The sequence below is a fragment of the Dermacentor variabilis genome, chromosome 7, assembly GCF_050947875.1.
Source record: "Dermacentor variabilis isolate Ectoservices chromosome 7, ASM5094787v1, whole genome shotgun sequence".
In the NCBI taxonomy this organism is placed as follows: Eukaryota; Metazoa; Arthropoda; class Arachnida; order Ixodida; family Ixodidae; genus Dermacentor; species Dermacentor variabilis.
Genome location: NC_134574.1, coordinates 15,692,649 through 15,715,055, shown reverse-complemented (window position 1 = coordinate 15,715,055; position 22,407 = coordinate 15,692,649). Strand labels below are relative to the sequence as shown.

Sequence of the window (22,407 nt, the reverse complement as noted above, 5' to 3'; positions counted from 1 at the left end):
AAATGGCTAAAATATTCCAATTTCGCCCTCTTCAGTTTTTGGTTTAACTGATTACGGTATTTTTTATATGCGCCTAATTTTTCAGGGTCTCGAGATTTAATGAACTGTGTAAATAACTTGTCTTTTAATTTTATTTCACGAATTAGTTCTGCCGTTATCCATGGTTTTCTATTTTTGCATTTTCTTGCATGCCTCAGAGGAAAAGAAGTGTTGTAAATAGCTTTCAGTTTGGATAGAAAAGCATCGTAAGCCATGTCAGGGTCATTTATGGATAGGACGTATTCCCAGTCAGTGGCGGAAATCGCGTTCCGAAAGTTACTTAAGGTGATCGGATCAATGCGGCGATACTTGAAATCATGCGGTTTAGAAGCGCTTTCTGGTCTAGCATTGTTAACAAAAGCAAAGATTGGGAGGTGATCACTGATGTCACAGGCGACGGTCCCTGCATCTATGTTAGACTTATCTGCATTTGTGATGATAACGTCGATACACGTTGCCGTGGAGCACGTTATGCGCGTTGGGGTTTCGATAACGTTGCAAAACCCATATGCATCAATTAAGGCCACAAGTTCCTTTCCTGGTTTCGATACACATTTCATATCTAAGTTCACATCACCCGACAGAAAAAGCAATCTTTCATTAGAAGACGCGTAATCAAAAAGAGCTTCTAGCGATTCGAAAAACGTGTCTAGTCTTGCATTAGGGGGACGATACACCACACTGAAAATGCTACTATGGCTTTCTACAGTCAATAGCTCAAGATCTTCCGTTGCCAACGTAAATTGCTCGCTTTGAGCAACAGTTATTGCATTATGAATATGCATCGACACGCCCCCACCTTTGCGACCGGATCTGTTAAGGAAAAAGTGCTTATAACCATCTTATAACCATACTGAATAATCCCCAGGATCAGGTGGTATTCCCAATGTGTCTTTGATACAGTAGACTTTACAGGTATCACATTTATATTTTAATACTGGTGTCGTACCTGATGATTGGCGAATTGCCTGTGTAGTTACAGTGCACAAAAAAGGTGATCCTTTATTGACTTATTATCGACCAGCGTCTATTATAAGCTGCTGTTGGAGAGTTGTTTCCTTTTTGTATGATTTCTTCTTTAGATAGGACATATCAAATTGCCAACATGGATTTAGAAAAAGCTTGTCAGCAGTTACCCAGCTTGTCTGTTATGCATGACTATTTTGTATGTCTCTGGACAAATGTGTTTTATTCTTAGATTTTTGCAAAGCATTTGATAAAGTTCCAGATAGTAAATTGCTGTATAAACTTCAGTAGATAGTGCTACCACAAAACACTCTGTTGGATCAAAGTATACCTCACTAACAAAAAATATGTTGAAATGAATGGTCGATCATCAGATTTACTAGTCACATCTGGGGCCCTACAGAGTATTGTTATTGGGCCTCTTCTATTTGTTCTGTATGTTAATGATTTAGTATCATACAAGAAGGGGTAGTCATAAAAATGTTTGAAGATCATTGCACAATTTATAAACAAATTTTATTGCAGGAGGACCATAGTCTTCTTACAGGATGCAATTACCACTATGTTTAATCGGTGTGATTGGGGTGTTGAATGTGCAAGAAACTGTGCTTATGTGCACAACAAGAAAGACATTTCTCAGCATGTTCTCATGTTCACTTGGCAACAATTCAGTGAAAAAGGTCGATGGATATAAATATCTCTGCATCACTATCTCCAGTACATTAAATTGGTCAAGACATCACTAAAATTTGCGCGTCGGCATTGCGCAAACTGTGGTTTCTTAAAAGAAAGCTAAAAGATGCTCTGGTTCAGGATAAATTGCTTGCTTATAACACCTGTGTGAGACCAAAATTAGAATGTGCTAAAATCGTCTTGGATCCCTATTATAAAAAGGAGATTGAACAACCGGAGCAGATTAGCCCTGAGCTAGTGAGATTTATACTTGGCAAGTATACAAAACATGATTCACCTTCCTTTATGATAGCAAACCACATACTGGAATTAGAAACTCAAAGAAAAATTGTTTGGCTTCTCTTCACAAATGCCTAAGAGGAAAATTTAGCCTCAAAGTTGTCTTCATCCCCTCAGCACTACAAGCAGAGAAGGAGAGAGAGAATGTAAACTTTGTAGAAAGCACACGAGCGTAGGTAGCTCTTCCAATGTGCAGTGGGTGGTCCCCTTGGTCCAAGAGTCCAGTGGCCTTAGCTGCCCTTCTCGATCGGTTGACCAGGCGGAGCTGGTTCGTCGAGTCGGAGCTAGACAGTGCTGCCTCGTATTGGCATGTGGTGGGGTGTGTTATGGGTGCGAGCTGTGGTATGCTTGCTTGAGCCTGTACCATGTGGTAAAGCATTGCGCATTGATCGCAGTGTGGGCATTTATAGGAATACAGCGTAGGGTGTATGGCGTGGTAGAGGCTCAAATGTGGATATGTGTTTGTTTGGAGTTCCAGCCATTTTACTGCGAAAACAGTTTGCGGCTGTGACACGTCCTTGGAGTGCTTGTACTGACGCTAGTGGAAGCACTCCAAGGATGCTTCACAGCCAAGAACATTCACAGAGTGTCTACCAACTGGGAAAACAGGGAATTCTCAGAGATATTGAGTACAGGGTGTCTACCAACAGGGAAAACCGGAAATTCTCAGGGATTTTGAGTAGTCTGGAAAAACTCAGAGAAAACTAAGGGTATTTGTGCCTCTATCAGGGAAAATTAGCTGCAATTTTATTGAAAGGGTTGAAAGTCGCGGTAATGCTCGCTCGAGTATAAATGGGAATGAATCGTCTTTGACGTCCTGTCGTCGGTTGGAGGAGTTGCCAGAGTGCAGTCAACGACCGACTATCCGGATTCCTGATAATTTGGACGGTGTCACGGCACCACCAGTACCCCATAGAGTCAATGTATCAGAACGTCTGAAATTCCTAACGCAAGAACGCTTCGCCGTCCGATTTTCTGGACGCTTTGCCGTGACCACAGGTCCGAAACGGCATTAATCAAAACCACCACTGCTGCCATTTTGATTACCTCGCCGCCTCCAACTGGCGCTCTCGCACGCAGATCCGCTGACAGCCGTAGCCACCACTGCGGCAACCCTACGCCTAGCTGCTTCGACGTTCGCTATAAAGCCTCTTGCAATTGGGTGCCTTGTTATTTATTGAAAGAATTTGCTGCTGGTCAGCAATGGCACGGACTCCACCTTTGTGGTCCTTGCGATTGGCTTAGAAGCTTGTAAAGCACGGTGTGTTGCATAATGCCGTTTCCAAAAAGTCAGCTTCGCCTCTGTACCGAAGTGTTACTTGGTGAAGCATATGCAAAAGTATTGCAGTGAAGCATCACAAGCATGGGAAGGGGCTATTGCCATGGGACACGTCATGTATTCCTTAATTATACACGTGTGCACCTGGTATCTCCTGTACGAGCACCGATATGCCTAATGCGTGTACCGACAAGGCCTTCAGAGCGTTTTCGAATGTGCCTGTGGTGGTTTGAGCTCTTAAGGGCAGTAAAAGACGTGCATTCATTTTTTCCAACTGGCTGACTTTTCGGACGTTCTCGCGGCCCCTAGGCAATTAAAAAAATCAGACGTTGACTGTACAACTGACCAAGAAGATGCCTCAAATGGTCCGTGGGGCAAATGAGCGGCGGTAGGAGGACGAGAAGAGGAAGGACCTACACATTGAGGAATGAACGGGAAAGGAAGGGTGCTGCCACCGTTTTGAAAAAGCTTGAGCTCAAAAAACTGAGTGTTGGCTGATACCGAGATACAGGTGTCCCTCATCCAAACCAAAATAAACTCTTTAAAGCAGTGAAACACAATGAGGCGTTGTGCACGGGCTGAGAGTAAGGACAGTTCAGGTTGATTTACGAGCTGTTGAGAGAGAATGTCAATTGTGACAAAGTTCAGGCCTCATACCACTGAGCTTGCTATCAGTTGATAAAAATAGCTCATATTCGAAAATATTTGCTTCTGTATGCACCTCCCTTTTATTCGTATTTGAGAATGTCCGACTCGATTTGCAATTTTTTTTGAAGACATATTATTTGCTGTGCATTTTACTAACCCCTTCTTTATATTTTCTTTTCGAATAACATAAGTACTACTCCTTAGTATTCAGATTAGATTAAGTCATTCTTGTTAAATTTTTTCATATGCTTACTAGAGAGTGACAGCATCGGGCGATATGGTATCAGCATGTCTTGACATAAAACATAGTTCTGCATCACTCAGGGAATTTCGCAAAGGCACTGGGGGAAAACCTGGAAAACTCGAAGAATTTGGAAATGTCAACTTGGTAGACACCATGCATTCACTTCATCCTACATTTGCGAAAACAAACAGCTTTAAGTTTAGTTTTCTTCCATGAACTATTGAAGACTGGAACTTGCTTCCTGCAAGTACTGTTGCATCAGGTGATTTTGTTGCTGAAACTGACCGATTATTTTTTTCCTTTTAAGCAGAAATGTATATATTGTGTTACTGATACTGTTTGTATCAGCAATAATAGTGTGCAAATTGTAATTACCATTGCATACTTCTTCTATCAGTTGTCTGGTATTTTTATATTGTAGCCCCTCCTGCTTGGGGCAGATTGATGACTCGCAGTATTTTTAAATAAAAAAGAAATAACGAGGTTTTACTGTAGTGTCTCCTAGCCAAGCAGTAGGGAATAAACCGTGTGGGTTCTCTGCGTACGAATAATGCGTACGAGTGTAGTGCCCATGCTGCCCAGTCCACTGTCCTTTGTTTTTGATTGCACTGCAGTGACTCCACAAGTTGCACAAGAACAAGTTATATTGAGAAACAGTAGCATTGCTGCCAAACTGCTGAAAAGTCTAAACCAGCTTGCTTCAAGGTGATTGTGCATTCAGAAGAATTGTTAAACTCAATGATTTGGTGTGCCAAAGTATATGAGCAAAATCAGATTTGTTTTTGTAGAATTCAAGGAAACTGCTTCAGGTTTTGTCCTGTTATGTGTACTGCCCTCTGTCTGCATGCATGCCTTAGGTGTTGACCTCCTTCATGAGAAACAGGCAAGGCAGTGACAATATGATGTCACCTGAATGATTAGAGCCACAGCATTGTCAATGTTGTGCTTGCAGGTGAGTGTGGCCAGGATGGTGTGGAGGCACTGTGTCGTCTGCACGAACAACTTCTGCAACAGCACCTGACAGCCATTGACTCGCGCTGCCTCCTCTTTGGGGCACCAAGGTGAGGATTATTGTGAGCATTTCCCTGAAATAGAATCTGCCTAATTCTTTATTGAAATATACAAAAAAGGTCAGGGCCACAATATCTTGTGATGCCATTCATTTTCACACTTTGTCACTGGACAGAGCAATGCTCTGCCCACGTTGTGATCAGCCGGCTGTGAATGGTGGAATATAAGAATGGCATACAATCAAGCAAAAGGGTTCGCTTGGAAATAATGGCCCAGATATAGTAAGTAGACATTTTTGGTACCTAAAATTGCACTAGAACCACAAGCAAGACTACAATCTAGGTCTAGGGTGTGTTCCAATTTTAACGATCATTGGAGACAGTCTATGTAGACATCTAAGGAGACAGCTGGGCAGCTTCGAGCCCAAGTAACGGAACATGCCTTGAACCGTCTGGAAGACGCACGGAAGATTCCCCTGTGACATGATGCTGCCTTGCGATGGGAAAAAAAATTTTGTGAAAAGGAGGTATTACCTTTCGATTTGAACTCATTGCGTCAGTAAACTTATGAAAAGCACAGCATCATGTACGTCTATGGGAAAGCAGGACTACGCTTCCTTGAGCACAGACGACTTTCCTATAGAGTTTCCAAGCGTCCTGCACAGCTGCCATTTTCTTTGGACAGGAAAGTATCCTACGTCATTCTTAACTTTGATGCTGCCTTTGCAAACTGTCTTCTTATCTGTCTTCTTCAGAATTGGAACAAGACTTAATATAGCCGCCGTCTGCTTAACTGTCTACTTTGCCGTTTGTGGCAAATATTGGAACACATGACGGCTTTCCGCATCGAAGGCAGATCACAATGAAATGCCCAATGAATATGATTTTGGCAATATTTCTCACTTTACATTATACAGATAAATCTCGATATCACGAAGTCGGTAAAATCGGCAATTTGCTTTGCTATATAGAAATTTCGTTACATTGAAATTCGACCTCCTACGCAAATAAGTAGTCACTGATGTATTTTTCTTGTGCCGAAGGGGCCTCAATATTTTTCAAATTAGTGGGAAATCGGAAAAAGCAAATTTGAAAGAAAGAGAAATCTGTCCATATTTTTTTTTTAATTTGAGAGTCGACAGGGAAGGATACCATGATATCTTCACATCAGCAGCATGAAGGGAAGCACGCCACTCTGCCCCTTCGGCTCGTAGTGTGGCTGTGAGATGCCAACATGAAAAATGCTGGCAGCAGGGAGTGAATGCTTTGTGTATGTTCAACATGTTTCCGAAATTCGAGATTATGCAACCTCCAGCATTTATCATAGAGGAATGCCCACTCGGCGCACCCACTCTTTGCACATGCAGCAGATTACCTCGGTACTGGACATAGCATGGACTGCACTCAGTCTCGCTTACAGCCATGCGCAGCCATGGCCCGTGCTATAAATAGAGCTGCACTGGGTGCCATCCTCCCCCTCTGCCCTCTCATATGTGCTTGATCACGTTACCGTGAGCTCGTTCCCCTTTTCCCCCTGCTCTCGCTGAAAGACTGCCCTCGTCAAGCCACCGTTATTCTCGGTTCACTTTCATTAGGTTTCACTCACATCCAACCCATACAGCGAATGCCTCCCTAGATCATTCAGTGTGTGAGGCATGATAGGATCTTATCGCACTTGGACTTTATATGTAACGTGGCGCTGCTTCATGCAGTGTTCAATTTCAGAGGTGCGTTCGCAAGCAGCTGCTTGTAATTCAACCATTGGTCATCTTATTGTGATTTATTGTCTTGGCATTTCTTTGTGGTGGCATTGAAATTGTGTTAAAATGAAATTATGTGTTAACACACTTCCTTATAATGGGGTTCTAAATACATGGTGTTCTATGAAAAAAAAAGTTGTGAAAAGCTTAATGCTTTGTTATATTGAAAATTTTGTCATCTTTAAGTTCATTATATAGAGGTTTAACTGTATTACATGCTGCACATAACACCTTTCGTTCCAGCTTGTCATGACGTCATGGATTTTGATGGCCCTCTGCTTGAATCCAATTAACTTTTTATCAGTAAATATAAACTGCATTGTATTCTAACAAAGACAGACAAAATTTGGCAAGTTCCAGGAACTTTCACTGAGTCATAAAAGCCCATATACAAAAAAGTACTTTGATATTTGTGATGTCACACTGCCATATTGATGCAGGTGTTTTGGCATTGAAATTGAACAACTTTGACCTTCATTTTCTCTTTAATAATCATCATATTACTGGGAAATTCACAAAAATGTAGTTCTGAAAAGACATTTGATCAGCCTAAATTAATTTAATTGTTTCTATTTTGTGTCTCTTTCCTTACTGGACCCAAAAATATAGATAAATTTGAATGACAGCTTTTCGACACCCTGTAAATGTTGTTGGAACATTTCCATGATTGAATTTAGCAATTTTTGGCACATTGGCTAGTCTTGAAAAACAAAACTTGGACAGGAGGCATCACTGAAACTATCCTCCAGTACTAATGGCACTTGCACAAATAAACTATGCAAAATTTGTGCCATATATAAAACTTTTGAATGACAGCAGCAGTAAAACTCTGGGAGCTTCTCTTGAGCAGCGGCCAAATTTTGTCGCTCCTATGTTTACACTGCTTTGATAATGCCTGAAACATTAGCACATGCTCACAATAATGCATTGTGTTGAATATTGTGGTTGCACAATATCAGCTTTTCACACAATGGGTTTCATTTCTCGATTAGTGTTTTGGCAGTTCACTCATACGAAAGCAGAAGCTTGACTAGCAGTCTCGTCTCTTCTTTTACGAACGCCACCTGTGGATATGCTTTTATTATTCATTAGTGTACAATATCGCGCAACATTGTAAATTGCTGTAGAACAAAGTACGAATACTGTACAAAGTACGAGAAGGCTCTGACGTCTGTTCGAGGTGGATGACAACTGGCTTTCTAATCAAGCGCAGTAATCGAGTATGAGGAAGCTATACAATAGACGCATACAGTAAAACCTCATTATACTGTACCTGTTTAAACAGTAGTTTTGTTTTAATAGTAAAGTCAAATTCCTGACTCAGCGGCCATTGAACATAATGCGTTTTGTATCTGCATAAACCATGCAAGCTTATTGCGTACATATCGGTTAACACGTAGTGTTTCTACTTTTTGTCGTGAAATGACAGTGGTATGTCGGCCTGGCAGAACAAGCCTCGAAGATCGGAACGGCCCCCAAGCGCAAAAGCAGAGGGCGCTTGCCTTCCAACGTGATATGGGCTGGACAAGTTCTGAAGGGAGGGAAGCTCACAGTAAAATTGATCACAAAGAACGACTGAGGAATATGGAAGAAAGTAAATGGGCTGGGAGAGTGTTGAGGTATTTGCACAAAAAAACCATTGATTCACAGTGGTGGAAAAGAACTAGGAAGCTTACCAGCAAGTATGTGGCTTGTAGGGTGAGCAACGCATCAACAAAGAACGTCAAGCGGTAAGTCAGAGAGGCTGAAATAATCTCATGGTTGGCTGCAACAGTAAAGAAACCTGCCACGAATAACCACTTAAGAGGAAAAAAACAAAATAAGGAAAGAAACAATTAATGATGACTCAGAGGGAAGCCCATTACTTTTCGAAGCGAGATCAGGATGCCTTAAAATATGCACCTATAAAGTGAGATATAAGAATAAAGAAGCATGTGCTCTCTGCGGTGAAGCTAGGGAAACGATGGAGCATGTTTTATTAGAATGTGAAGATATCTATCTGCCCAGCGGTTAATTTAGGCACCACTGGAGTCCTTGAAGCCCTTGGATTCAGCGAGAGCAGGGGGAAAGTAAACATGTCCACAATAGAGATTAGTAAAAGGCGATCAGAAGATTGGTCGAAGTAGGGAAATGACAAAAAACAAGAGAAACATGCAAAAAAAGTAATATAGGTGTTCAGTTTGATAAGTGAGTGTAATCTTGAATAACCTATTGATGACGGAAGGTCTGGGTTGGTTTCAATCTGCACTGGTAGTATTTTTATAAAGATACTCGGCTGGTATTTTCAGGTGACTAAGTAAAAAGCAAACCTTGAACTGGTGATGCCTGTGACATTAAATGTGAATGGATGAAAAAAGAGACAGTCGCACAAATTTCAACTCATTTGTTTTATGAATTTTATTTATTTATTTTATTTATTTATTTTACAAGTACTGCCAGCCTTGTTACCAGGCCTTAGGCAGGAGTAGGCATTTGAAATAACAAAAAACATATATGAAATAAGATCAAACAAGATAACAGACACTGAACAAGAATCTGCATAAAAAAAAAACATAAGAAAAACCTTTGACAATCATGATTTGATTAGTAAAAACGAGAGATGAACGCTATGGTTTATTCACAAAGTGCAGAAAGAAAGGATGAAACCGTTGGACATTCAACAGTTGTGGCAGGTAGTGCGTTCCATTCAGAAATTGTGCGCGGGAAAAAAGAATTTTTAAATGCGTTAGTCCTGCAGGTAAAATCTCTAACCTTTTTGTTGTGATAAGAGCGCGTGTAACGGTGACTAGCCGGTAGAATATATGCTGTTTTATCTATTCCTAATTGATTGTTATACAGTAAGAAAAAAAATTTCATTCTGTCCCGGTAATGCCTTATTGCAAGGGTTTCCAGTTCTGCAGCTTCTAGAAGAGATGATGGGGATGTGCGCCAGCTGTACGAATTGAAAATAAACCTGGCTGATTTTCTTTGGACTTTCTCAATTTTGATGTTGGTTAGTGTGTGCGGATCCCAGACAATCGCAGCGTATTCTAGAATGGGTCGGATGAATGTTTTATATGCTAAGAGTTTTATTTCAAGTGAAGCGTTTCCTATTGATCGCCTTAAAAAGCCTAGTTTCTTCATTGCTTTATTATAAATGTATGTTACATGTTCATTCCACCTAAGATCTGATGTTAATACTACTCCCAAGTATTTGTACGTGGACACGACTGATAAAGACTGGTTGTTAATGCTATAAGTAGGGGTTAAGGGATTCTTTTTGCGAGTAATGGTCATTGCAACAGTCTTTTTGAGGTTAATACTCATCTGCCATTTCGAGCACCAGGTTTGTATTGCATACAGCGCGGTGTTTAAAGCTTCCTGATCATTTGAATTGCGTGTTTCATTGTACAAATCTGCAAAAGGCTTTATCTTGACGCGTATGTCACTGATGACGTCGTTGATAAAGATAAGAAAGAGGAGCGGCCCTAACACTGATCCCTGTGGAATGCCTGAGTCTACAGTTGCGGGTGTTGAAGCTGCATCGTTGACCTGAACACTTTGTTTGCGTAATGAAAGGTATGCTGTAATCCAGTTAACTAAGGCGTCATTCTTTAAAATGGGTTTTAGTTTAAGCAGTAGTTTGGAGTGAGAGACGCGGTCAAATGCTTTTTCAAAATCGAGAAATATTAAGTCTATTTGGCCTTGTCTATCCAAACCTGTCGCTAAGTCATGAACTGTTTCTACGAGCTGAGTTACAGTAGAAAAACCTCGCCGGAAACCATGTTGTCTTGCGTCAATTATTGCGTTGTCGTTAAGAAAGGTGGAAATGTGCTTAAAAATTATGTGTTCGAGGATTTTTGCGCATGTGCATAGTAAAGATATTGGCCTGTAGGATGTGAGGAGAGACGGATTCGCTGTTTTGGTATGGGGATGACTTTCACGTACTTCCAGTCGGTTGGAATTTCTGCGTATGATAGTGATTTCTCGAATATTAGGGTTAAATACTTTGAACACCATTTAGCGTACCGGGAAAGAAACGCATTCGGGATTCCATCAGCTCCGGGTGATTTTTTAGCGTCGAGGTTGAGCATAAGTGCTAACACATCTTCCTCAGTAATTGTGGCATCACCAATCGGCAGAATGTGTTCATAGCTAGGGAACTGTGGGCTGATACCGTCGTCACGCGTAAACACTGAGCAGAAATATCGGTTGAGCACATCTGCGGTTTCGGCACTGTCGGTTAAAAAGGTGTCACCAATACAGAGTTTGGGCGCAGCTTTATTTTTTGGCGATAAGTGCTGCCAGAACTTTCCTGGGGATGAGACGAGAAAATTTTTGCATGCGTAAATGCAAGAACTTTTGCTTGGAAATCGCACATACAGTCTACGCTTGTTACAACGGACCCACGTGCAACAGACTTTCGGATATAGCGGACCACATTTCAACCTTAGTTTGCTGTACCTATATTGTTGATGCAACGAACTTCACTTTTAACAGACCGCGCTACAAGGAACTATTGGCTACAGCAGACAAAATTAGTGCCAATTTGTCTAAAAACTGGGCTTATAAAATGGACTTCTGCTATGTTGACACAGGCTGACTGACTTGCGAGGGTTAGCCGACGATTGCACCTCAATATCATGCACACGTGCAATAGAGGGACGGAGGGATTAAGGCGGGGTGGAAGCACGCAGTATTTCATGTACAAGGCGCGGGGGTAGGGAGAGGCAAGGGAGAGGGGGTGTTCTACTGTGGTGGCCGCTGCTTGCGGCACGGCTGCGCAGGCGTCGCATTTTGAAAGCGATCTGCGATGTGGACAAAGTGCGCACGCCTCATCTTGAAAGTCATCTGCAATGTTTGCAGAGTGCACGTAGAGCCGGTAGCTTCATATGCACTTTGCTTTTGATGTTTTGGTTGTATTGAAGTGAGAGATTCACGAAGGTCAATTCGACTGCTACTGCTGCCACAATTTCTCACTCCTGCGTTTTGACAGCGACTTTCCGCATTCATCGAGCGAGATGTTTTCATATTTACGTGCGCGTGCATGGCACCGTGCTTGTTAAGGGGGGACACAGGTATTAATGACCAGGTCTGTACCAAGTGTTATGCTAAATGAGGTAGACTATAAAATGTGATCTTGCTGCAAAATATGAGCTAGAACAGTGCAGCAATAAATGCAACATCTTTTTTCCATCTCTACAAGTGAAATATCTATGTCCCTGTATTGGAGGTGGACAGACATAAAAGTTTTTCAAATATCGAATAGTCAAATTCAGATTAATATATTTATCGCAGGAATATTTATCTTGTTATAATTATCTACCATGCTTCTACTGACTAGTGCAAAAAAGACTTATCAGGGACAAAGGGCAAGTTTTATGCACAAGATCACTAATCATCATTAAATACCTGTCTGAATAGCCCCTTAAGATATTTAAAGCTTGGTTGCAATCAAGCTTTCCGTGAATTAATGGCTGATGTACTTTATAAAAATGTTAAATAAATGTTTGCTGAAAGATCAAAAGTTGTGGGAAAAGAAAACCCAAAAGAGCTGCCAAAAGACAGGCGGGTTATAAACACATATAAGTGTGCCTGTTCCAAGTCATTGGTTGTTGCGTAAAAGCTGAAACTGCTGTGTCACTATATTTCCTAAAGCTTCAATGACAGTTTAGAGGAAAAATCACAGTTGTCATGTAGGCTTCTGCTACGAAGCCGCAAACAGTGCTCTCATTACTTATTTCATATCTGCACTGCTTCAAAACCTTTTGTCGTTTCACTTCTGATAATTCGCAATACTTTGCTTAGCAGACAGAGAACTGCAGAAAGACTCCAATAGTAGGCAGTAACAAAATATTTCATCTGTTTCTGATATTTGAAAGTACCGAATGCAGTTGAACCCATTTAAAGCGAACTCGATAGTTTCGCAAGAAGTAGTAGTTGTATCAGTGTTTTGGTATATATAGACTCTCCTTTCAATATGTGCCAAGGTAATGACAGGGAAAATCGCTGACACTTCCATGAATGCAGATGAATTGGTGATGGCAGCAATGTCGTAAGGAAGGCTGTTCCAGTCTACAACTACACGAGGGAAAAAAGATGAAAAAGTGACAGTGCACATTTTATGGCGAGCGACACGTAATGTGTGACATGATGTTCATGCCAGTGGTGAAATGTATGGTGCGAGGGCAAGAGGTCTGTAAAAACTGTAAAAAATGATAGGCTGGCAATGCGATGGTGATACGAAAGAGTTGGTAAACTGGAATCTGCTTTAAGGATGAGACGCAAATGTTGTAAGAATATGCTGAGTGAATGAATCTAGTAGCGTGATTCTGTACGGCTTCAAGGGCGTTAGTGAGGTAAATTTCATGCCTGCACCAGATGACAGAAGCGCATTCAAGTTTAGGTCTGATGAATTATTTGTATGCTAGTAGTTTTACATCAGTTTTGTAAGTGGTGTTTAAAAAAAGTTAGCTTTTTGTCAGCAGATGTTATGATGTTATTCACATGCGAACACCAGTCAAGGTTGTGAGAAACAGTGATGCCTAGGTATTTGAAGGTTTTAACTTATTCTATGGGCTTGTTATTTATTACATAAAAGAATATGAGGAGATTTCGACAGCAGGTTATTGACATAACTTTGCATTTAGAAGGTCGCATTAGCCAGTCATCACACCAATTTTGAATACTGTTTAGCTCGTCCTGAAGCAATATTTGGTCACTGATGTTAGTTATGGTATGATAGACAGCGCAATCATCAGCAAATGCGCAGATATGACTAGAGACACTAGGTTGTAGATCATTAATATATATTAAGAACAGGAGGGGTCCTAACACAGAACCCTGTGGAACGCCTGATGTTATGAGCAGATTAGAAGTACTGTTTTGATTTGCACAAAGCCTGAGTGATTACTAAGAAATTCTTTTATCAATCTTAGAATTTTGGGATGAATATTCAAGTGTAAAAGATTTAGAAGCAGGCATTAATGAGCTACTTTGTCAAAGGCTTTTGCGAAATCGAGGAAAATTGCGTCTGTTTCTGTATTAGTATCAAGGTTTGAGTGTAGATCATGAAAAAAGATGACCAACTTGGTTTCACAGTCCCTTGTGGAAACCATGCTGTGATGAATGAAATAAATTGTTTGAGTTGATGAAGTCCATTATATGTGAGAACATGACATGTTCCATGATTTTGCAAGGGATGCGTGTTATGGAAATTGGGCAGTAGTTCAGTGGTGAGCCTCTATTACCTGAATTCTAGATCGGAACGACCTTGCCGATTTTCCATTCAATTGGTAGCTTACCTGTGGGTAATGACTAAGAAAACAGCAAGATTAAAAAGGAAACAGAAATTATGTTGGTGTTTCTTAGAAGTTCAGAAGTAATTTTGTCAGAGCCAGCAGGTGATGACATCTTGAGGATTTCTATTGAGCTGCAAATGCCATTTAATCAAAAAATAACGGCAGGCATATCTGACATGGCAAGAGCATAAATGTTTTGAATGGGCGTATAGAATTCCATTGTGGAAACACCCCTCCCGCTGTGGATCTTCGTGACAAATCCAGCTGCCCTATTGCCATCGACAACACCCTCAGCGCTGTTCATAAAGCAGCAACCACCTTCCAGCGTGCATCATGGGCTTCGCGCATCATGGGCTTCGCGGCTGTGCCACTACACAGACCACTGACCTGTTGATCATGATCGTGCAGGTTTTCTGCCGCATCATCACCGACCTGCTCATGTCTTCCCTACTGGCAGCCTCGACTGCCACTCCGGGAAGCTGGAGGGGTATTCTGTAAGAGTCCACCTAGTGGACTGCCCATTTCGGCCGCGGCTGATTGGATGCGGCTGTACGAGCGAGGAGGAGACGAGTGGCCCTAGCCAATCAGGAATGGCCGAAATGGACAGTCCACTAGGTGGACTCTTACAGAATACCTCCCCTGCCTGCCTGCTACCAAGGAAGGCGAACTTTGTGTTTGCCCCCTTCCTGTTGCACGTGCTTCAGGACATTCGGTAGCGCCTTCCCTCCCGTTGTGGATCTTCATGACAAATCCAGTGCCCTGTTGCAATTGACAACATCCTCAGTGCTGTCTATAAAGCAGAAACCACCTTCCAGCGCGCACCGTAGGCTTGGCGGCTGTGCCACTACACAGATCGCTAACCAGTTCATAGACGAAAATGTTGTGTTAAAGAAGTTAGCGCAGTCAGCGTCTGATAAGGGATCACCCATTTCAAGAGAACAGACTGGTGGGCTAGCTGGTACTGAATAAATTGAGACAAAGCGCAAGAAAACACGAGGACATCAGAAGGAAATGAAGACACAGCGCTACTAACTACTGAATTTTTATTTCATGTGGTTCAGTTCAGTTCAGTTTATTACCTTGAAAGTCCCCCGTAGGGGGCATTACATAAGGGGTGGGTTTTTATAAGATAGCAAAACATCGTCAGAAATAATTATTTAACAAAATGGTCGGTTACAAGTTCTGTGAACGAAGATGGACAAGTGGTATTAGTGATGTTGGCGGGAAGGCCGTTCCAGTCTCTGGCGGTACGGAAGAAGGAGGCTGTGAAAATGGTTGTCCGTGCACGTGGGCATGCCACTTGAAGTGGATGGCTGGTGCGATGAGATATGCGTGCTGCTGCTGTGATGTAAGGCTCTTGATTAAGGGAAGAAAAAAAGAACTTGCGGTACAGGGAAAGACTGGAAATGTGACGTCGACATGAAGGTATTGACAAGCCGGATTCTGATTTCAGAGATGAACGCTGACGTCGTATGAATGTGACGTATGAATGAATTTAACAGCATGATCTTGAACTGATTCTAATGCGTCGGTGAGATATGCTTGATGCGGGTTCCAGATGGCTGACGCATATTCCAGTTTCGGCCTGACAAGTGACTTATATGCTAGTAATTTTAAATCTGATGGGACCTGCCGTAGATTCCGTTTGAGAAAACCTAAAGTTTTGTTAGCTGCAGAGATAATGCTAGTGACATGTGCGTGCCAAGACAAATCGTGAGATAGGGTTACACATAGATATTTATAGGATTGTACTGATTCTAATAGTGTGGTATTAATTGCATATGGGAAGAAGGAAGGGTTGCGATGGCAGGAGAAGGACACGAATTTACATTTGCTGGCGTTAAGTATCATCAGCGAATTGCTGCACCATTCTAAAACACTGTTAAGATCATTTTGGAGTGCAGTATGGTCAGATGAGTTAATGATAGAGCGGTAGATGATGCAGTCATTTGCAAACATGCGTATATTACAGGAGACACACTGGAGGTAAATCATTAATATATATTAAAAATAACAGGGGACCAAGAACAGATCCTTGGGACATGCCAGAGGTTACTGGGAGGGGACTTGATAGGTTACCGTTGATTAAAACCATTTGTGTGCGATTAGACAAAAATTCATTTATCCAGATTAGAATGTTAGGGTCCAAGTTCAACAGTTGAAGTCTTAGTAGCAAACGTTGGTGGGATACTTTATCAAATGACTTTGCAAAATCTAAAAAGATTGCATCAGTTTGTACATTGATGTCAAGGTCAGTATGCAAGTCATGAACGAAAATAAATAATTGAGTTTCGCAAGAGAAACCTTTGCGAAAACCATGTTGTGAAGGGTGAAAAAAGTGATTACTTTCTAAGAAGGCAATGATTTGAGAGTAGATGACATGTTCCATGATTTTGCACGGAACGCTTGTTAGTGAGATGGGTCGATAATTTAATGGAGAATTCCTGTTACTTGTTTTGTAGACTGGAATGACCCTTCCTACTTTCCAATCACCCGGCATGTTTCCTGAAGAGAGTGACTGTGAGAACACTAAGGACAAGTATGATGCACCCATGTGTCTTGTGTTTCTTAGAAGTTTAGAGTTAATTTCATCAATGCCAAATGAAGATGATAGCTTAGTCTTCTGGATTATGGATGAAATTCCGTCAGCACAATATGTGATGCATGGCATGTGACCTTCAATGTTGTACAAAGGTAAAAAAATGTTTGTTTCAATTTCTTTCGTAAATACTGTTGCAAATGCAGAATTAAAAGTGTCAGTGCATTCAGTATCGGTAATTGTCTCGTTTGAGTCATTGGTGAGCGTAATAGTGTGAACAGGATGAGGATTTATTACTTGCCAAAATTGTCTTGGGTTAGTGCGCAGCAAATTTGGGAGTGTAGTGCCATAAAAGGAACGCTTTGCGCTGCGGATTGCAATCAGATATTCGTTTTCAGCTTTGTAGTAGATTTCCCATCGATGCGAGTTCCCGTTATTTGTAGCCACTCGGTAAAGACGTTTCTTTTTATTTTCTTGTTTTTTCAAGGCGTTAGTAAACCAAGGTTTTTGATTATTGGGGCGAATGTGAACTTTAGGAATATATTTGTTAGCAAAATCTGTTAACTTATTCTTAAACATCGACCAGTTATGGAATATTGACTGATTGCGATACGTTTTTGATTATTGGGGCGAATGTGAACTTTAGGAATATATTTGTTAGCCAAATCTGTTAACTTATCCTTAAACATCGACCAGTTATGGAATATTGACTGATTGCGATACGCGGCTTCAAACGTGGGGAAGAAGGTCTCAAGTTCGCGGTTAATTGCGTCATAGTCACCCTTTTCGTAAAGCCTTATAGTTTTCTTATGTGTCTTATTTTGTGTTACAGGAAAAAAGAAAGTAGCATGAATGACATTATGGTCACTAATTCCTCGAAGGTGTGTAATTGATGAGAGGGTACTGGCATCATTACTCAGGATGAGGTCCAGAATGGTTGCAGATTCTAGTGTGACGCGCGTTGACTCCGAAACTAATTGTGTCAGAATAATGTTCAAACAAATGCCGATGAAATTCCTTTTCTCTGGGGGACCTACTATTGAAGAATATGGTAAGTTGCTCCAGTCTATGTTTGGGAAATTAAAGCCCCCGAAAAGTAGGATGGAGGCATTAGGGTAGGTGGTCGTTAGTTGTATTAAATTGTTATTGAGCTCCCCACAGAATTCAGGAGTGGCATGGGGAGGCCTGTAGCAAACCCCCAGCAGCACTGTAAGTGGTGATGTGCGATATAGTAGCCATAGTATTTCGAGTTTTGATGCGATGTTAATAAATGAACACAAAAGTTGCCAGGGAACTGCTACAAGAACGCCACCGCCCCTTGAGCCTACGCAGTCAGTTCGATAAACATGGAAGTCGGGTAGCTCAGCCAAAACTTCGGTATCAGTGACGTCATTGTGTAGCCAGGTTTCTGTTAGAATGAGCAAGTTGCTGCTTGTTGATATGATGTTAGATATAAGCTTGCGCTTTGGAGGATAACTGCGAGCGTTAGTAAAGACTGCGGAAAACGAAAGATCATTTCTAGGTGCAAGTTCTGGCTGCTTCTTTTTTTGTAGAGGACGGAATGATTGCTACACAATTTATTTTACAGAGTTAGATGATTCATCAAAAATATATCGTTTAGGACTGATGTACAAGGTTTCATAGCATAAAGAGTATGCAAGTGATTTAGATTTGGCGAAATGCAAAAGGGCCTTCCATGCTTTCTGAGTCAGGCGAGAGAAATCTTCACCTACTCTATAATTAGTTCCTTTCAGCATTCGGCCTTTTGACAGAAGGGCGTCTTTCGTTTTCCAGTGTGCGTATTTTACTATTATTGGACGCTTTCGATCTTTGCTGTGTTTTCCTAAGCGATGTGCCTGTTCTATATCTGTGGGGTTGATGTTGGTTTGTAAATGATTACGGCAGATCTGAATTATTAATTCTTCAGACTTAGTGAAAGTTTCATTTGTAGTGGTGTAAGTAATTCCATAGAAGATCACGTTATTGCAGCGAGATCAGTTTTCGGCGGCGTCGAAACGGGCCTCTAACGCTGTGACTAGGCGCGTTGTTTCAGTTGATGTTGTCTGCAGTATTTCTATGTCTTGGTGTAGAGGCATGAGAGCCTGATAATGGGCCTCTAAGTTGGTCGTGCGCTTATTCAGGTCGCTGATTGTTTTGTCTGTGGTGGTCAGCTGCAGTTTCCGGCCCTTTAGCTCCTGCACAAGTGTTCTTAGTTAGTTTGTTAGTAGCACAGTGTCTTCGTTTCCTTCTCTTGCTCTCATGTTTTTTTGCACTTTACCTCAAGTTAGACACTAATTTCATTTCGAATACTGATAGTTCGAGGTGTCTGGGGATTAATGATGTGCAAAATTTTTTTTCAGGTTATCAGTTATCATGCGGTGAAGGTTGTTATGATAAAACGAGTGTTTTTGTGTACAGATAGCGTCGAAGTAGACACGCTCAGTCTTGCAGTATTTTTCGAGTACCTGGGTTTGGTTTCATTCTTGCTGATCGAAAAAGATGTTTCTTTTTGTTCTCTTAAGTGTTTTGTCAAACCATGCCTGATGTCTGTTAGCGTGAAAGGTTATAGCTGGAATGTGCTTATCTGCTAGGGCGTTAAGCTTATTCTTAAAAAGAGACCAGGTGTTTTCCACAGAATGCAAAATGAAAACTTGATTTGAATATTTCGTAAAAGTCATGCAGTTCCTGATTTATTACAGCGTAATTGCCTTTGTCGTAGAGACAGATGACCTTTTTCTATGAACACTGTAAGCTTGGAGTAAAGGTGAAGGTGGCATGGATTACTTTATGATCACTAATTTCACGGAAATAGTTTGTGGTTGGCAAGCTTTTGGGATGAGTGGTTAGTATAAGATCTAAAATGTTCTCCACAGCCTGTGTTACCAGTGTTGGTTTAGTTACCAATTGTGTTAAGTTAAAGGCAAATGTCAAGAAAGTCTTTAGCACATACAAATAGGCGGTATGATCTACTAACCTGCATGATGGGAGTAAGCTGGTTAGGCATCTATTTAGCGGCATAGCCACCAAGCCCACAGAGGGATGCAGAAGAATGAGGTGGTTTTAAAGCTGGCGTTTCCAGAAGTGTTGCTGTCGATGGTTTCTGACAATGAAATGAGGACCACAGGCTCCTATAGTGGTGTTGTCTTCTACTCCCAAACCCCAGAAACTGGCAGAACTGATGCACACAAAGCACACCCACAAAGTGCCAAGGGGCGGCAGCTTGAACACGGACATTGCTGTTGGCCAGGCTGAGGCATAAGCAACAAGCAACTCCGGCATACCCGTCGAAGCACGGCGCTGCATGGCACTGTCACAAAACAGGGCCCGGCCGGCTCCGATCACCTGCCGAAACTACGAGCTAGGCCTCCCCCATTTTCTTTAAAGAGCTTCTGAGATCTATCAGCAGGACACCAGGAGATTCTGCACATGACAGCAAAGTGTTCTAGTTGGCTAAAAGAGGAAACTACTTTGGCTTGCCGGCATTTTGCACAAGTTTGCACACATTTCGCTGCCATAGCACGCATTTTGCATGCTATTGCTGCAGCATCAGCCAAATGCCACTATTGCGAGAAAATTAGGTTTCATATCTTGCTTCAACCTAGAAAATATGAAGTTCAAAGGTAGAATGCCATTGCAAACTTTTACAGTGCAGTCCACTTATAACAACATCAAGAACAAAAAAACCCATCGTTCCCAACTATATCTGGACTGTTGTAAAAGAAAAAAATGCAGCTGAACAGACTTTTGTAGCTCCGGCAGAGCATCGCATGTGTAATTGTGAAGATGTGGGATCGTTCCCCACCTGCGGCAAGTTGTTTTTTCATCCACTTTCATTGTCATTAATTTATAATTTCTTTAATTCAATTAGTAAGTACAAGTAATTTCCCCTCTTTTCCTTGGTGTCTTTGTTGGCTTCTCATGATATGATCAATAAATATCGGGCCCCTCGGTTAAGCCCCTTTCTTCTCGTTCAAAACCAAATTTGCCATTTACAGTAAAAAAATTTGTTATAGAGAGTAGGCTGGCGAAAAATGAAATGTTTAGGTATTTCTACCTCTAAACAGCGCATCAAGCGCTAGGCACGTTAGGAATTTGCACTTGCTTTCGCGGAAGTTTCAGATTCACAACCGTGATGTGCATCACATCCAGCGGCTGCACAAACACTGGCGGCTATAATTTAGCATGTATGAAATCAATGAGCGACTCCATTGACGACAGTGCACTTTGTGGGAACGTTGGGGTTGGTGTCAAAGATGGGCCACTGTCAATCTCGTCGTCGCCTCCATCACACAACGCCGCCGTCTGTCATGACAACAATCCCCCATCGGAGAATGAGGCAATGCTATCTGCACTCGGAAACTCCTCAATTGAAGCTCCACATACTTCATCACCAATAGCGACATGCTCCTAGAGTTCAGTAATGTCAGTGGCTGCCACTGTCTTGGTTTCACATATGGGTGGTTTCGCCCTAGTGCAGAAAGCCCGCCATTTCCATTGATTGGCATGGTCATTGGTTCTAGTCTTCATGATCGTGGCTCTCAGTTTTCAGACTCGTCGGTATCATTGACTGGGCCAGTTCGTACCTTAATTTACAGCTTCATCTCAAGCGACACAGCTGTGTGCTTTGTCGGCAGACCTACTGCTGCTTCCACGGTGCATTTCTGCACTCGCCGTGGAAGAGAGGGATATTGCGGAAAGGGATCGCAGGTGAGGGTTGCTTCTTGCTTTCTTTCTTTTTTTTTCCTGTCTGGATGCTCGCTGGTACTACCGGTACTCGCCGGCAGCACGGACGCGAAGCAGCTGGTGCCAAGCAGCGTGCCAGCATGCTGGCACGCTGCGCCAACTTGCGATGCTCTCCGCGGTGTTCGCAATCGATGCGCTGGCGGGACATGCAGCATGGTAATGGCAGCAGGTACAAATTTGCATACGTAAGCTTTGCACCTTGTCTCGGTTCAGGGGAACTTAGCAATGCAAAAAATTTACCCACCGTGGTTGCTCAGTGGCTATGGTGCTAGGCTGCTGAGCACGAGGTCGCGGGATCAAATCCCGGCCACGGAGGCCGCATTTCGATGGGGGCGAAATGCGAAAACACCCGTGTACTTAGATTTAGGTGCACGTTAAAAAACCCCAGGTGGTCGAAATTTCCGGATTCCTCCACTACGGCGTGCCTCACAATCAGAAAGTGGTTTTGGCACGTAAAACCCCATAATTTTAAGCAATGCAAACTTAATTATTATTTTGCTTGGAAAACGCCGTCCAAAAGGCAGAATTTCTATCATTATATCCAATATGCAGTGAATAACATATTGTTATACAGTAAAACCTCGTTATAATGAAACAGGATGTAACGAACTAATAGATGTAATGAAGCAGCCATGATTCCCCTTGAAATTCCCATAGATGCCCATGTATTGAAAAGCTCGTTTTAACAGAGCTAAAATTTTCTCGCAATGGGTATAATGAACCTTCTTTTAGAGCGCAGCTCTTTGGCGATCTCATTCGTGCGTTTCACGACACCGTCGCGCCTCGCCATAACCAGCTTCGTAGCCGGGGCCAGCGCGCTGCTCTATCTGCGCGTGCTCTTGGCGTCATTGCTCCCGCATGGCGCGAGCCTTGCTCTCTTCACTCCTCCTCCAATGCCACCCATGTGCGATAGCAATCGGAGCGCTA

General features: G+C 42.1%; 1 protein-coding gene across 7 annotated transcripts in view; it reads left to right on the top strand.

Moving 5' to 3' along the window:
• Positions 1-22,407, top strand: part of brun (trafficking protein particle complex subunit brun) — a 747,330-nt gene that overhangs the window by 13,653 nt on the left and 711,270 nt on the right. For all 7 annotated transcript variants that reach the window (XR_012829487.1, XM_075698272.1, XM_075698271.1 and 4 more), the window contains exon 2: positions 5,101-5,209. Coding sequence is in view for 6 of the 7 variants with exons in the window: in XM_075698272.1 (XP_075554387.1) it covers positions 5,101-5,209 (109 nt within the window). In the remaining variant the exon portion in view is untranslated. The remainder of the gene's footprint in view (positions 1-5,100; positions 5,210-22,407) is intronic.